The 16900-nt window shown below is 43.6% G+C and overlaps 2 protein-coding genes across 5 annotated transcripts in view; both read right to left on the bottom strand.

The window, feature by feature from the left end:
- Positions 1–15574, bottom strand: part of LOC142803498 (neprilysin-1-like) — a 140311-nt gene extending 124737 nt beyond the window's left edge. For all 3 annotated transcript variants that reach the window (XM_075888618.1, XM_075888619.1, XM_075888620.1), the window contains exon 1: positions 15356–15574. In XM_075888618.1, coding sequence (XP_075744733.1) covers positions 15356–15547 — 192 coding nt within the window. In that variant the 5' untranslated portion in view covers positions 15548–15574. The remainder of the gene's footprint in view (positions 1–15355) is intronic.
- LOC142804132 (uncharacterized) lies at positions 36–13676 on the bottom strand. 2 transcript variants are annotated; one of them, XM_075890715.1, is made up of 4 exons: positions 12155–13676; positions 11358–11615; positions 10644–10766; positions 36–10093 (listed from the first exon to the last, which is right to left on the bottom strand). In XM_075890715.1, the coding sequence occupies exons 2-4, from the start codon at positions 11452–11454 to the stop codon at positions 9981–9983; spliced, it is 333 nt and encodes a 110-aa protein (XP_075746830.1). In that variant the 5' UTR covers positions 11455–11615; positions 12155–13676; the 3' UTR covers positions 36–9980. The 2 variants fall into 2 exon arrangements, with proteins under 2 accessions (XP_075746830.1, XP_075746831.1); XM_075890716.1 differs by having other exon boundaries at positions 10644–10688; positions 12155–13675.
- Positions 15575–16900: the final 1326 nt, after the last annotated feature.

Here is a 16900-nt window from a genome sequence, read left to right as displayed (position 1 = left end):
GTACGCAAGCAGAGACAGTGAAGAGATCAGAGACGTGAGAAAACAAAAGAACTTTACTCTAGTGATATTGCAGCACACGGGATCTAATGCAACACTTCAATACAACTAACAAAATACATCAACACTTGATACAACTAAAAATATATAAAACCAAAACAATAAACCAGCTTACAAGAGAGAACTATTACAAGCTACACAAACTAACAACAATAGAACTACGGAGTAGAAAGTTCGAAGATATAAACAGGTGAAGGCATACGTGTGAAGACCGGCCGCGTTGCGTCCCCGACGATCGGATGCGAGAAGTCGAAGAGAGTTCTGGCACGACTGCGATGTCGGCGGTGTAGCAACGCTGGTGGCTCCGGGAGGCTAGTGCTTGCAGGTGACTTCGAGCAGGTTGAGCTAACTCGAGGCGAAGTCCCGATGTCTACGTTGCAGTCGTTAATATCGCATCACAACTAGACGAACGGCTAAGTTTAGGTGGCCAGCCGATACAGAGCCACACTAAAAACTTCTAGAAGAGATGCTTGTTGATCTGTTTCTACACAATGTTGGTCAGCGACAAGTCTGCCTAGCAGGGCAAAATCCTGCGCTTAAATCCCTCTCGTGTCTCCTCGCTCTCTTCCTTGGGGACAAGAGACCTCTACATGGGTCCAATCATGTGCGTTTAATTGATAGAAACTCCGCCCCAAAAATATTTTGACCCCACCCCTTTTTAATTGGGAGAGGGCCCTCAACTAGCGAGAGTGACAACCTGTCGGGTTGTTGTCATACGGCTTGGCCACCAGAGCGTTTCCCACGCTTTTCCCCGTGGGAACGGTCAACCGTTTGGCTCTCAGCCGGTGCGTCTCGTAGACTAATCCTTGTTCGGGGTATACCGCGGCCTTCTACGACCTTGCAGACGCCGCCGCAGTTACAAAAGGATCAAACGTCGGTGGCGACGTTCTAAGAAGAGCACCCCATTCTGCACTTCTCGGCTCCCTTTCATGCGCTCGCCGTTCTCACGGTCAGTGGGGGAGTACGGCGCCCGTTAATTGCCGTGACGCGGTGTCGCCAAAAATGGCCGTCCGTGACAAACGTTTAGGCTTGTGGAGTTTAAGTATACTATTTTGGTTTAATTACACATTGCGCTGACATTTAACAGTCAGTTTCCAACACAGTGCTTGAAGCTTACTTATTACAAAGTAAGAGTCCAAATTTCCATCGTGTCGTGAACTTTTTGTGGGGCTGTACTCGATTTAAAAGAACTCCACTGTTAAAAAATTGTTGCCACTAGTCTCTTTGTTTTTGCAGTCTGTGAAGTCCACATAACATTGCCAAAACATATGTCAAGAAACTTTCTTATTTGGCTCTTCAAACATCTCTAGCTGCAAACAATGAGGCAGAAAATTCTTCAGTATATACTAAGAAACATTGATCTGCGTTACTGCGTGCTCCCGCATACTTTCAACTTTGTTTTTGTACGCCAAGCATCTGTAATTGTACAATCACTGTAAAAATACCTGCCAGTGCTGCACGTAAGGTTTAACGTGTAAAATTTACGCACAACGCCCTACCGTGAAGGTGATGGTTGGGTGGCCCTTTTATCATTGCGTACGCGTTTCGCATAGGAATGACCGACACTGCAGCCTGTGACCATTGAGGCACTGATGAAACAACTTTGCATGTTCTGCAGAATGTCCAAAGTAATACTCGCTGAGACACTGACTCAGCAATGCAGTTGATCAACTGGACAAGCACACTCTTTTGGGAGAAAGAATACTACGCCAACGACAGGAATATACATCATAGAAGAAGGCTATCAAGACGCCCCGGAGCTTGGTGCGTTCAACCAGTCTCTTTAAACGACTGTGATTGGAACGCCCTGCATGTGCGTGCATGTGTATTACTTTTTTTTATTTTATCTATCTCCTCTTTCCGACCATATTTTCTCACCTCTGTATAAGGTAGCGAACTGGGGCCGAATTCACAAAGCTTTCTCTTTGGCTACGCATTTTCTTAGCCAAAAGTTCTCTTATCTGGAGGGATTACTATAGCGCGGGTATGAATTTAACTTATTCGGCACTTAAGAGGGCAAGGAGGACACACGATAGCCGATGAAACGACAAGGAAAGAAAGAAGTGTGTGCCGATAATATCAAGGTAGCACGCAAAGCGTCTAGCATCGAGAGTATACGATGATAGCCAATGATTTGCTGCATCTAAGTTTCAGTTCCGCGAGCGTCTGCTACAGCGCTTACGGGATGCCGCGTACGTTGTAATAGACGTTTTGGTGGGCTGTGCAAAGCCAAGCACTCGCCTTTAATGAACGACTGTAGCTAAAAAAAATAATTGCTCGATGGCCTTAAGCCACCGAGCAATCCATGCACTATCTCGCCAAGTATTGATTGATATGTGGGTTTAACGTCCCAAAACCACTATATGATTATGAGAGACGCCGTAGTGGAGGGCTCCGGAAATTTCGACCACCTGGGGTTCTTTAACGTGCACCCAAATCTGAGCACACGGGCCTACAACATTTCCGCCTCCATCGGAAATGCAGCCGCCGCAGCCGGGATTCGAACCCGCGCCCTGCGGGTCAGCAGCCGAGTACCTTAGCCACTAGACCACCACGGCGGGGCTATCTCGCCAAGTACAAGTAAACAACACTCCAGGTGTACCACATAAATGAAACCACACAAAAATCGATGCATGCAATGTTTGAAAATGTGCCTCGAATGTCTTCCCCTATTTAACGCGACCAGTTACCTTACATTTCATTGAAGCTGCGCTGCTACTTAACTAATTCGGTGCAATCTAGCACGGTATAGTGGTTAACGTAAGGGTGTTTTGTACCTATAGTCAAAGGTAGCCTTTGTTACAATATTCTTATTACAAGACACATCAGCGACTTTGGTGCCGGCAGACGAATTGTGCGGAAATAGATAACAGCAGTAATCAAATGAAATTGTGAGCGCAATTTCGCTGGTTCCATGCACCGCAGCATTTTTATAAAGCCGGAATGCGAGAACGTGCATACGCTTACGCTTAGGTATATGTCTACGTAAAATGAGGGAGACTCGTCGGGAGGTGTCTCAGTGCTAATGATTTTCACAAAACACGGTGGAAATATTTCGCCCAGCGTTGTTTGAGTGCGCAAACGAAGCAAGGGACGTGTATACGAGTCTTGAGGTCGAGAGACGTTATCACACGTGCAAAAAGGATGAAAAGAGAGAGAGAGAGAGACTCTCGTTTCGGCTTCGCGAAAGCTTGAAATTGATAGATAATAAAGACAATTTTCTGGCCCAGCAGACGTCAGGGAAAGTCTCCGCAAAGCAGGGTCAGATGCTCGGAGAGCATAAAAAAGTGGAGTACGCGTTATATGGGAGTGACAGCCACTCAGAAAGCGAGATGAAGTGTGACTGTCCTTAGGTGTGAGAATCAATGCTAATTAAGAGAGTTGAGTTAATGAGCCAAAACTTTCCTAAATAACGATAATGGAAGCAAACTGAGCATTCCTCTAGTGAAAGTGACACTAGTGACAGTGAACTCATAATAGTTGATTAGCGTTGTCACAGGCCGATATATATTTTTATTTTGTTATCTATATTTGGCAAACTATGAGAAGGTAGCGTACGTTAGAGCCGGCTATCCCAACGTCATGACAGTAATGTACAAGAATAAATAGCGCACGGTTATACAATCACACGTGACGGTTTCTATCTTCTAGTAGCCTTGGTAAAACGCATTCTAACTATTTTTTCTATTTTTGACAAAGTTTCACGGGACGTTTTTGCATTTGGCTTCATTCGAAGGAATGACGATATATCAGCAATAGGGCGAACACAAGCACTGCTGCAGTGGACGAGCGGTTACAGCGCTCAACTATAATTTAGGAGGTACTTGGTTCGATTCGCAGAATCACTGAGCACTTTTTCTTTTCAAGAGGTTGCCCGGCCTGACATTATGCGTGGTGGCGGGTACTAGTTTTTTGAGAAGTAGGCTTTCGCATTTGCTTCTTTCACTCCACTTTTGACCCAAAAGCGCTGTACTGTGCTCCTTCAAAAGTTAAACAATTCAGGGTTCATAATTTTCTCCTCCATTCTCTCTTATCGCAAAAGTGTCCAGTGCTGAAATACCAATATCATACCTGGTATATTACTTTTCACGTGTTTGAATATTCGACCAGCAATAAGTCTTCACGGTGTTTTGAAGAAAATCTACACATGCAGTGAGCTAACTGCTTGCAGCCAAGTTGACTGCCTTTGTAGCGACACGCTTTCGTGCTAACTTGGTGGGCATCATCACATGCAGCAAGACCAAAGGGCACGGGCAGTTAGAGCTGACGCAAACAGAGTGATTAGTTTGTGTCTTCTCTCCCGCTATTTGTCATGCTGCACGCTTCAGTGTAATGTCGCTGTCAATGGTTAAAATGAACTATAGCAGTTAATAGAGTTCTGCTGAGAGGGTCCCCTATTGTCCAGATTGGAACAGAACAAAGGCAATTTGATTTGTGTGATAAAGAGATACCCTGCTTTTGGTTACTAGAATAAATTTCTAAACTGAAGTTTATTTTTTATTAACAACAGTTCCAGTGCAGATGAAAGGTGCATGGACAAAATTCGTGTATTCAGCTTGACTAGATTTGTGACCTTAATTGTAATTGCGAACCGGTATCAGAGTATGCATAAATATCACACACATATACAACCACGGGTGATAGCTTGCTTATTCTGATTAAAATTGAAAGGTTGAAATCGACATATTCAACCAACGCAATGTGTACGAGATATGCCATGTAGAGTAGCTATGCTCGAAACTAATCTTCGCAGGTTCGTTCCATTTTACCCCATTTCTTGCCCATGACTGTAGGTTGGTAAATGAAACTTCTTCGAACACACATATTTTGTGTAAGGTTACATTTATTTTTATGCAGTACAAAACAAATTGAAATGTATAATGGCTCAAAAGAGAAATAACTAGAAACAAATTTAGCCAAATCATCACCAAACTTACTCACCAATGATAAACGGATTCTCATTTAAAAGATACATACATACATACATACATACATACATACATACATACATACATACATACACACACACATACATACACACATACATACATACATACATACATACATACATGCATACATACATACATACATACATACATACAAACATACATACATACATACATACATACATACATACATACATACATACATACATACATACATACATACATACATACATATACGCACACACACATATACATATGTACACCCATACATACATACATACATACATACATACATACATACATACATACATACACACACTCAGGTGTAAATATTAAAATGAATGGCTATAAAACAACAATTCTAATACACTCATTTTGAATATACTACAGAAAGTAACTTACGAGAGAAATCCACCGGCACTGTTATGTCTGAACACGGTCTCAAACCATCTCGCAAAAGCTTGATACAAAGTTTTCCGCTGCTGCCCAGTGACAAGCAGTTTTTTTAAAAACACAAGAATAAAGCTCTTGACAATATCTTGCTACAGAAAAGGGCTGTGCATCAATATTTTGTACATGTGTGCAATATCACTCTCTTTATTTACATAGCTTGGCTCATTCACAACCCACTAACAAAGCATGTTAGGACACTTGGGCTGAAAGTTGGCACAGCGTGAGTAAATTCTAGACAATACATGAATAATACAATTATAAGCTACTAAGCTTCTTGGTGCAAACAGTGTTTATATTGACAGCTATAAGTGCCATTTCGTTTCCCCAAAACACTTTTCAAAAGTAGAATCAACTTTCTTTAGCTAAAAGTTTCTATTCTGGCGTGTCGTGGCCACCACATTCCCACCAGTTGTGGCCTTTGGTAGCTGCTTCACTTGGACAAAAATGATGAAAAACACTCCTCAAGGAGACTTCAAAGTTTGGGCATCAACACAGTTCCCATACAGCTGTCTATTAGTCTGCTTGAAAAATATTGAGTTTACTGGTGGGCAAAGACTGTACACTATGTGAGGTGATGCTCCAGTGCACTGCATGTATGTCTTGCTGCTGGCCTCAACTGCGATGTTGCTCAGCACATATGTGTAAAATAACAACTAATACTATGCCACTGCAAAGTAATTATGTGTCATTTGCATGAAACAGGGACCACAATAAAAGAACATAACAACATTTGCCTTCACAAAGTTCAATAAATGTAAATAAATTTCCACAGAGTTTTCACAGTGCATCTGTGGATAGTAATATTGGTTGTAAACACATTCTTACTTCTACTAACAAACCATTTTAAAATGCCAGATTCAATATTAGAGTATACCAGCACTTTTGTAGGGCTAAACAATTGTACAGGCACCTAGAAAAACACAAGTGAATGCATGCTATAGCTACATATAAAAATAAATACTTTTATTTCCAGTCTGAGTAGAGCTGCATAGATGATAAGTCACTTGCATTACATTATGAACAAACCTATCCGAGCAAAGTATACATTTAAAAAGTTACACTTACACAGTAGATAAGTAGACTGTTGAAGGACGGATAGGCAGTGGGATAATACCCAAGCACTAAAATCTACTGTTAAGGGGAGATGCTACTCGAAAAACGATTTTCTTTAATAAGAGTCTGAATTTAACACAAATTGGCATGCTAATAGAGTTTTTTCTCCTCTTTTCAAATATGTCATTTATTTTCATGTAGATTGCTTGATTTTCTTTCTGCAGGTCAGATACTGCAAAATTATGGCCATTGTTATGCAACAATTCTGACCTATAAAAATTTGAGATAAAGCATGCAGATATAGCTGATTATGATCCTTTGTAACTGTAGAGTGCAAAAAACTATATAAATTTTGTGTGTAAAAAGGTGAAATACAATAATAAAATAGAAAAATTTACTATGGCTCTAGTTGCCAAGGGCTTTCAATGTTATGTAATTTTTGAAAAACATAATCAAGCAGCACTGACCATATGAATAGATACTTGCACTCTATGGGCCTTCATCATGCTATGTGCAAAATTTTATAGAGGTATGACAATTCTAAGCGTACGAACTAGCTTGTATAAGAAGCACAGATCACACAAAACTGCAAAAGGAGAAAAACGCATTTGAAAGTTTGAAACCTTTTTTTTTATCACAGAGTTGTTAGAAATGCATAATCTTTGGCCATAATGTTCAACAGAACTTTGAAAAGCACTGCGAGTTACTAGAACTGTCCTGCAGCATAGGTTGTGCCCTCACGGTCCTTGCGAGCACTCTCTTCTAGCCGTGCCCTTTTCACTCCACGACCACGGTGGGCCCTTGCTTCTGCTGTCAGACGCTCGGATATTCTCTTGATGCGCCTCGCATCGCGGGAATCACTGAAATTAACTAGATCTCTAGATGGCAGTATGTTGAGCTCTTCCAGGATGTGCTCGAAAGTAGCATGACCCTTGTTGAACCACAGGATTGTCATAACTGCGGCAGTCTCGACAACCGTTCGGGAGACAAACTTAGTCTTCACGCAAAGTAGCCAAATTTTGCTGTTCAGGGATTCCGATGCGTTTTGGGTTTTCCCTTTGATGCCTCGAGCAAGGAGCTTCTCATCCGTTAGCCGCTTATAAATGGGCAAAACAGCCAATCCCTGTGCTTTTGTCAGGAGAGGTGTGTGGCGTGGTGCAGGTTCACCAAGTGCTTCAGCGCGTTGATGTTTGCACCACGACTCTGTTCCTGCAGGGCAAAACTTGTGGCTGCCAGCATTGTGAGTAGAGCATGAGTGGAAGTACGAAGCCCATACTGCAGTGTACATATCCGGTACACTCCCCCTGTTGCTTGTTATGGCAATTTGATAGTATGTTTGGAGCTTCTGAATGGCTGGCTCTTTCATTTTCTGCCCTTGTGGTAATGGCACATGCAGCTTCCGTAGCGCGGTGCCAAGTCTCTTGGCCACATGATTAGTGCAGTCTTCTTTTTCTATATTGACAGCACCATAGACTTTTGACGCTGCAACTGCACTATATGCTTTGCTGTCACCGTCACTCAAGAATGTCATGAAATGCAGTGGGGTGTCATAAGTCAATGTTCTCTGCCAAATGCGCATTGCAGCCTTCGTTTCCATGGCATGGGAGGAACAGTCTGCATTTTTTTCACAGACTGGGCCATGGAATGCCTGCCACACTTCCTCGTCTGGGCCCATATCCTTGTGCCTACTGCATATCAGGCAGTAATTTGATATGACCTCGAAGTCTAAGCAGAGGTCAGTATTTAAGGAGATAACTGCGCCAATCCCGTTGTGGCTTTTGTGGCCCCTCTTCTGCCAAGTGCCGTCGAACATAACAGCTACATCAGTTTCGCCTGCTAGTTCTTTCGTCAACTCTCTGGATCGGCGCAAGTTTTCACTCACAGCTGCCATGGCAGCGGTGTGCACCTTCTTTGCTATCGAAAAAAATCTTCGGTGGTGCATTGGCTTTGGGAGTCCAATAATGGAGAAAAATCTCGACAATTGCTCATGCCCAATGCCGACAGCGCGTGCAGCCACCACCGCCTTCACATTTACAGCGAAACTATCTCGGGAGCTCCCACTGTCGTGACGTATAGGAGCACAAAAGAACAGTCGCTGAGCATTCGCTGTTTTCGCAATGAAGTTCGAGGAGTGACGAAAGTCCCTTGCATTTTTCTGCCTGCTCCCGAACGGCAAGTTTTTGAATACCACAAGCAGGGCATGCTGCACCTGCCACAAGTGCCGTCAGCAAGAGGGTGTCGCACAAAACTGTCGTTGCACAAACCTCATCGCGCTGTCTTTTGTCTTTTTCGAAGAAGCCGAGCTTCTTTTTCGAAGCACTGACGAAAGAAAGCGCAGCGTCAATCCCTTCATCGCAGCCACTGCCGCTCGCGCACTCGTCGATGCCGCCATCAGGCCTAGCACACGTAGGCGCGTTCTCGTTCGTCGCCGTCGTTCGGGGCGCTTTACGCCGCCTTCCCTTGAACTTGTGCTTCGTTCGAAACTTCTGCGGTCTCATGTTGCACTTTTTCGGGCTTGTCATCGCGGAAATATGCGTAAACGCGCAGAAAAGCAGACGGACCAAATGCTGATGGCCGCCACCAACACAGCTGACAATGACTCGGTAGCCAATGGCGATGCAGCTTGGGGTGCCGCGCGTTTCAAACCGCTCAAACCACATGATAAAAAGGCCTCGTTTTTTATTTTTTTTGCCCACGTACAAAACTGGCGGTCGTCGGAGCTGTAAGAAGAAGGCCGGACGCAACTTTCCCAACCGATCGCGATGGTGGGCGGCACTGCGACGGGGAGCAGCGCGCAGTCAAAGATGGCCAATATCGGTGCAAATTCACGAAATTTTGAGCCACCGCGATGCCTTCATACACATTTTTTTGCATGTTGCGGTTCGAATTTAGTTTTGAAATTTTCACAGATGAAAGAAGAAGGTTTGAAGATTACAATGCAATAAAAATCAGAAATACGAGAAATTTCGCTAAAAACGCGATTTTTCGACTCGCATCTCCCCTTAAGATATACTAGGAGTAGTGATGATCCTCTTCCTTCCAAATAAAATAATTCACATAGATTCACTTCCCAGAGCTTATACACTCATGGCATCATTGGTGCTATACAAATGAGTGTACACTGAAGGATTACATCGACTAAGTAGATAATTACTGCATCCATGGCTTTACTTCTTGTACTACAAAGAATGCAAACACAGTTACCATTGGCGACCATAGATGCTGTGATTTCTGGCATGTAAATGTAGAGGCACGCAGGCACTTAACACACATGTTGAAAACTTCAGCTCAAGAATATTTGCCCACTAACACTACAGCAGCCTTTAAATTAGTGTCATAGTTTGGTATCTTCCATGCAAAATTTAAATAATTTCGAATGCAAGCAAATGAACTGCTGAATAATGCACTGCTAAGAAGTTAAGCAGCAACTGCTCCTGACATCACAATGTGCTCTTTCTGCTGTTGTAAACTTTAAGCAGGAGAACAGTCACTGGCAGTCCCTTTATACTTGTTGGTCTTCTGTGCTCTCTTCTTGATACACTTTTCATGACCATGGAGCACCGAACCCCTTGTTACTGCTGGAACTTAGAAAAGTACAGATCATTGTTACAACCATGCTACATGCAAGAGTGTATAGTTGTCAATTATGTGCTCATATTTACAGATATTGTATTTTCAGAAGCCAATGACAAGCCTCAACACACACACACACAAACAGTGAAGACTGAAAATATATTTAATATGATACAAGAGCAAAACTACAATGTTGTAGATGAAGACATGAAACTTCTGACAGGCATAAAAAGCCAATAGAGTTTCTTCTATTTTGACTTTACACTAGGAGCGAGAAGTAGACCACAAATAGGTTCACTAAGAAACACAAGTTAGACTGCATTACAACACTACAGTCAATGTTCATAATTTTAAGGCTGTCTAACATAACCAGCTCACCATACCGCATATAGGAGCAAATGGGCAGCCTAGAAGACACAAAGAACTTGTGGATTATGAGTGTGCTTGTTGCTGACATCTATTATTCTAAATGAAGAAAACCTTTTAAAATTGCACTTCATCAGGGGAAATAATCATACGCAACAAACACAACGGGCTCCTACAGGTGCCACCAACACTCACCATTATTGTTGATACCAGTGTCTTGCCGGATGGATATGCTGCATCCTGCACAGAACACCAAAGGAGCGCTCCATGACTTGAATTGCGTGTGTGCTAGCTGCATCGCTCTGCTGCTGAAATAGGCTAGCCACAGACAAAGAAATGAGAAGCCATGGCTTTGAAACACACTGAACGTCACCTTTAGAGATCAACAATGCATACTTAGGTCAGGTACATTTCTAGAAAAATATATATCACTATGCAATCGTGGTGAACATGTTCGGCTGAAACACAAGCAACAGCACTGAGAGAGAAAAACTACATTAGGTAAAAGATGCAGTTACTGGCCCTATGTCATCTGAGGCTTCTTCAATAGGTCTTTCTTCTTGCAAGTTGTGAACAGCCAGGCAATTTTCACCCACTTGCTATTTCCTTCCAGAGCACTTGATCCACAGAGGGAGTGACAAGCTCGAGAGCTCAATAAGGAATCAAAGTATTTGTGCTCGTTTCAGAGCACTAGCTTTTGAGTCTCAGATTATTGGAGTTTCATTCATAAGCTGCAGGCTTTCAGTTTTCAACATTCTCAATTATCTTGCAATTTAGTTCTATAAATGTTGAATAAGAATTATGTGTAAGAATATTACAGGTATCCACTGAAAGCAACCATGCTTGGGTTTTCAATTTGTGCACAGTAAGTGGTGTTCACGTAATCGTATGTATTAAAGAAAAACTAACCTTGCAGCCAGCCGTTAGGCAGTTTTGTGCCCTCGAAGCTCCCAAGCAGATTGCAGTCCTTCCAGATCAGGCTGCCATGCATGCTTCCACGCCACATCCACTGAACGATAACAGTCCCAGCAGTGACATAGGCTTCCACAGTTAGGGAGAACGTGTCCTTCCTATTTTTGTACAGGTGCTCCAAGTAATGATGAGGATTGATGTGCCAGAATGTGCAACCGATGCATCACAGGACCTTAACAAACCAATCTCTGCGATCTGTGAAGAGCCAAAAACAAGATATTTAATTAAAAACAATCATTAAAAGCACTCACTTCTAATACTTATTTGAGGAAGCTATCACTTCGTTAAAGTGACCAAAATCTGCTATATTCACTTTGAAATAAACTGAAGCCTCATGTAAAATTTACGTACCGCAATATATATGTCCTACTGAAGTATTGTACTACCACAGTGGTAATCGTCTATAGAACTAATTTTCCAAAATAACATAAATTTTTTAAGTGCAACCTGGCTCCTGAAAAATAAATTCGCATTAACTTTCCAACTATCAAACGTGGTCAATCGACAGGCCCAACCTCATAATCAAACAAGAGCTCACTTGTATCAAATCACAAAGAAAACTTTTTATGTATTTGCTCCATATTATATGTATGTATATAACAGTAGTAGTAAATTTTTCATGCTTCAACTTACCACAGAGAAACATTACATCTGATGGGCTTAAAAACTTGCACACGTTATAGAACTGCGTGAAATATAGTACCGGTGAAATTTATTCTGCAAGGTGAACTCACCGATGGCAGCATTTAGTAGCCGTCGATGTCATAAGAAACCAAGTACGGCCAACAGGCAAAGGGCATCTGCAGACTGGAAGCTGCCGATGACAGCAATGAAGGGCTGGCCAGGCGTGCACGTCCACTGATAAAGTGTATGAACTGGCCATGACCGGCTGTTGTCAAGGCTCTAGTGCCGTGCAAAACGATGGCCAGACGAACTCGGAAACCTGTAGTTAGGCGATATTGGCCTACAACTTCGTCCAAAGCAAGGCACCGGTGAAATCTTTGCTTTTTTGGGGGGGCCGGAGGGAAGCTTGACGTTCACGGGCTCTCGCTGCCACATAGAACTCTCAATTTGTTACCGAAGAACAGTCTAGGCGCGCTTCCAAAGTAGCACGATCCACAACAGAATGTTGCATCTCGCAGTTTTGGTTGATCACATCACAGCGCTAGGACTATGGTTATCACAAAAAGGAGAAGTGACGACTTAACAAACAAAAGCGCCAAGCTGCCCCACCACGACTTCGCAGTGCAAAACAGTTATCAACGCTGTCTTTCAATTTTCGGTCACACGAGCACAGCTTGTTCACAAATCTTGGAACGTCAACACAGCACCACTGTTAACAACGAACATCGTTTCACTCCCGAACAGTACATTGCTCTCAAGTAAATAGAAGCGTACGGGCTAACTAGTGGCAAAGCAAGAAGCGAGCGCGTAGTTCATACATTTCCGTACGTACTTGGGGTCACTCAAGTAACGTGTCAAAACTCTGTCAATCCGAAATGTCGCACAGCACCAAACTGAGAGACCGGAAAGTCAAGCGAACGAACTGTTATCGGCACACAAACACACATTGCAGGCTTCTCGAGTGCTAGTTGCCGTCGATACATCGACGCCGATCCCCGCTTGATAACCACACCGACGCACAGGCTTCGCTGCGCTTCACCGTACACCATTGCACTGCCACAGCTTTCCGCACTGCCACAGCTTTCCGCACTGCTTACACGCACCAAAAGAGCTGCTGTAATCACAACAAATCCGGTTAAACGCTGAAGTAACTCGTGCGAGAAGCGTTTGCTGAAAGTCGCACCGACCGATATACCGTTTACGACGCCATGTTGTTTTCGACAACTGCGCAGCACATAAGATGATAAGAGAGCTCTTAGAAAGTACTTGCACTATTTTCACGGCATGACAAAATTTTCTCTTATGTGCGAGGGGGGTGATATGACGAACAGGACAGGCGTGCCAGATGAAAGAATTGTTTTGGCAACGTCACGGAGTGAGCTGATGTAGAGGGTATTGCTTCACAACCAATCACAAGCTGTCCCTGTCGGCCAAGCCGTCGTCTGCTCGCGTTTGTCGTCTGCTTCGATCAGAGCATGCGACAGGGGATTCACCTTCGCAACGCTATTATTCTCAGGTGAAGTGGTCACTGCGTCGCACAAAATACATGTCAGTGGCTCGCTCTACCTTTGAATGATGTTCGTGCGCCAAGTTAAATGGCTGGTAATTGACGCAGGGATGAATTCAGCCAAGGTTTGCTCCAAAATCGTGAGGGTTTGCATATTTTCGGTGTCATACAAAGTTACTAGGGTCAATTCATTCCGATTGCTTGCCATAATATCACGGTCCATATCGGTGTCTGAACAGTGAAAGTGAGGATGCATGATCTGTTTGTAGTTCCATGCGTAATCACGCGCACCCCTAATACGCTTACAAAGTACGCTTTGTTCCAGATCGTCCCAAAGTGTATCGACAGCTGTATTTCAGAGATCGCAACCATTGGACAGTTAGAGCCAATGAAAGTACACTAGAGCACAAACTTTAGGAACCACTGACTGAAAACTTGCTCTCATTTTTATTTCCAATAGCGTGCAAAGAATGTGCTCCCATTAACCTCTTTGGTGGTAATTTCCACCAATGAGGCAAGGATCTCGAGTCGCACTTTTAATTGGATGAGATGGGGTGCAACACAACAACATAACAAATAAGGTTGATCCTATGTCATGTCGCGTTCGAATGCACCGACCATTCACGTATCACATTGGTTTTCATCCAACCACAAATCTTTACATGCGTAGTTTTATGCCATTAACGCCCAATAGAATTCTTCAATTACTGCGACTTCGAACTTATTGGACGGTGGTGGTTGTCAACACCATCCACTGCGTACAAGGGAAACAACACGCGAAGCTCAAAGCGCCGAAAGAAATAAAAACGCACCAGCAGTCATCAGGCAGCCCTTAATGGGCGTGAATTAACTCAAAACCAGCCAGGGCACCAAAGTATACCGCTGCGGCAGCAGGTTCTAAGTAGCCACATTGTTCCTAAGAGTGGTCCAGACCACTCTTGGGATTTTCTCTCAGCCATGCTGTTTTTACGCTCAATTTCGCTTCGTGAATTCACTTACGAGCACTTTTTGGTGACGTAAGCAAATATAGCAACTGCATCACCATCGCTGACATGTTCCCGGGCAGTCACAGCGCGCTTTATTTGCAGCGGCCGATGTGACAACTATGGCCTCTTACGACGTTTTTTTCGTTTCGTGAATCGACTTACGCAACAAAATTTCCCTTGCGCAAAAATGTTTTCGTAAGTGAGTTTTGTGAATCCGGGCCCTGGTTCTTTTACCTGGTTAGCCTCCCCGTTTCTTCCTCTTATTTTTATACATCTCCCTCCGCGCAATGCATTTCATTGGTGTATATTTTTTTGTTTCGGCTTGTCAATAATGCGTTAAAATAAAGCAACACATAAAATTAATACGCACTCCGCCATTATACGACGAGCTATGATCGTTAACTTTGAAAGCGACACGCCAAAATTTAAAACCGATTAACCACTTTCACAACACATAAAACTTTTGTCACTTACAAGTTTAGCAAATCCCCCAGACTCTTGTATCTTTTTTGCTGTCGAGTGTAGCCTGTGAGTAACACGAAATAACGGTCTGAATAGCTCTAAGTGCGCTCACGCGGCTGTCATTATCAGAAAACTTATAATGCCAGGCAAGGTGTTGAAAAAAATCATGTCTTTTTTTTGGGAACACGTGACAATGCTTTTCAAAGGCACTGAAATAAAGCTTATAAAAGCTATAAAAACCAGCTGCAGAAAGCTGAGTAGTAATCATTCAACTACTTCACACAGATTGTTTATCTGCGCAATGCATTGCATGCTAATGTTTCCCTGCCTCTGAATAAGGTAAAGAAACCTCTTACCTTAATGGTCGTTAGTGACAGCGAATCGCTGGAGCGATAATATATGGTCAGGGCCACGATGGTCAGGATTCCAAGCACGACAGCGATCAGGCAGAATACTATGGTGAACCGCCCTGTGCTGGGGTGGTTGTTCCACAGTTCGGTATTCTGCCCAAAGTTTCCACTTGACTTTTCCAAGGGCAGTTCGTACATTGGCTGGCGGAGAAATACCTATGTGGGAAAGCGCGGTTTGAGCGATAACAAATAATTATGACTGTTCTACGTGTGATACCATGCCATTCGGAAGAGCTGGGGGGGGGGGGGGTCACAAGATCAATTAATGAAGCAAATAGGCGAGCGAAGGAGAGCCTAAGAGAACGTAAATATTGTTTGGAACAATGTTGTAATTATCATGACCCAATTCGGAAGGGACCGAAATCAGCTAAGCAGTGCCCTTTCTGTCGGTGAGATCTGAGCTTCAGCGACTAAGCGACGATACGCTGTGGTGATGTCGACTTAAAGCGACAACATTACAGACTTGGTCGAGCAGGTTTCGCCAGATCCGCGTGGCCTTGAATCGAATAACGGATACCCCGTCACAATCTTCATGAAATTTAGCTGTAGCAGGGCAGTTGTGCATGAGTCGACAGATTGCGCATCTGTAAGTTAGCCTGTCTAGCTGTCTAGCTAGTGACCATGGTCTAGCGCACCGAATGCCCTTACTCTGTGTTTGAGGTAAAAATGTGAGGAGGCCGTGCATCTGCTTCCGGAGGGCCTCACGTGAGCAAGCGTCTGTTGGCGTCTTGAGGGCCTCGCAATGCTACAGTTGGCTGTGGCAACGACTCTCGAAAATGACGAAACGAAGGCAGGAACGTTGGAACACCGCTAGCCTACAGTTGGCAAACTGTGTTTCGGCACTGAAGGTAAACAAGTATGATGAATTAGGCAAGCTTTTGCTTGCCTAAACTGGCTTAGCAGAGCTAAGCCTCAGCCGAAATCACCTGGAGACTTCGCTGTATTTCGTAGTTTGATCATGCTTTGGTGACGTTAGCGAGACACGTTAATAGGCGAGCGCTGGCTTGGGATTACGTGCGGGGTGCGTCGGCCGTGAGAGTGCACAGCGCCTTGGTGTGTGCGTGTGTTGGGCTCGCAGGCATGGTAGAGAGGACAGACGATGTGAGCGGAACCCATTTAACCGCTGAAGCGACTGCGAGGTTTGAAGTTGGGATGAATTTAGACAACCGATTGCTTATTTACTACGTAGTATTCACATCAAACTTCCTCAAGCTAGTCAGTCATTTTTAGTGTATAAATTGTAGTAGGTGCATCACAGGCGTGATTGTAGCAGAATTTCTGGCAGGAGAACCTGCTGGTGTATCATGCCCTTATACTGCAGCACCAGCGTCATGTCATATGCTCGTATAAGGGTCCAAAATGAAAAAAAAAGGGGGGGGGCAGCCGATCTATATATAGTGAATGCTGATGTCGGAGTGGAGCTGCTTGGACGATTATGAAATGTTCATGAAGTATTCATCAAATTAGTACGACTGTGCTAGGTGGTCACCG

The sequence above is a fragment of the Rhipicephalus microplus genome, chromosome 3 (genome assembly GCF_043290135.1).
Source record: "Rhipicephalus microplus isolate Deutch F79 chromosome 3, USDA_Rmic, whole genome shotgun sequence".
In the NCBI taxonomy this organism is placed as follows: domain Eukaryota; kingdom Metazoa; phylum Arthropoda; class Arachnida; order Ixodida; family Ixodidae; genus Rhipicephalus; species Rhipicephalus microplus.
The sequence above is the reverse complement of the archived record's forward strand: the minus strand, read 5'-3'. Positions and strand labels throughout refer to the sequence as shown.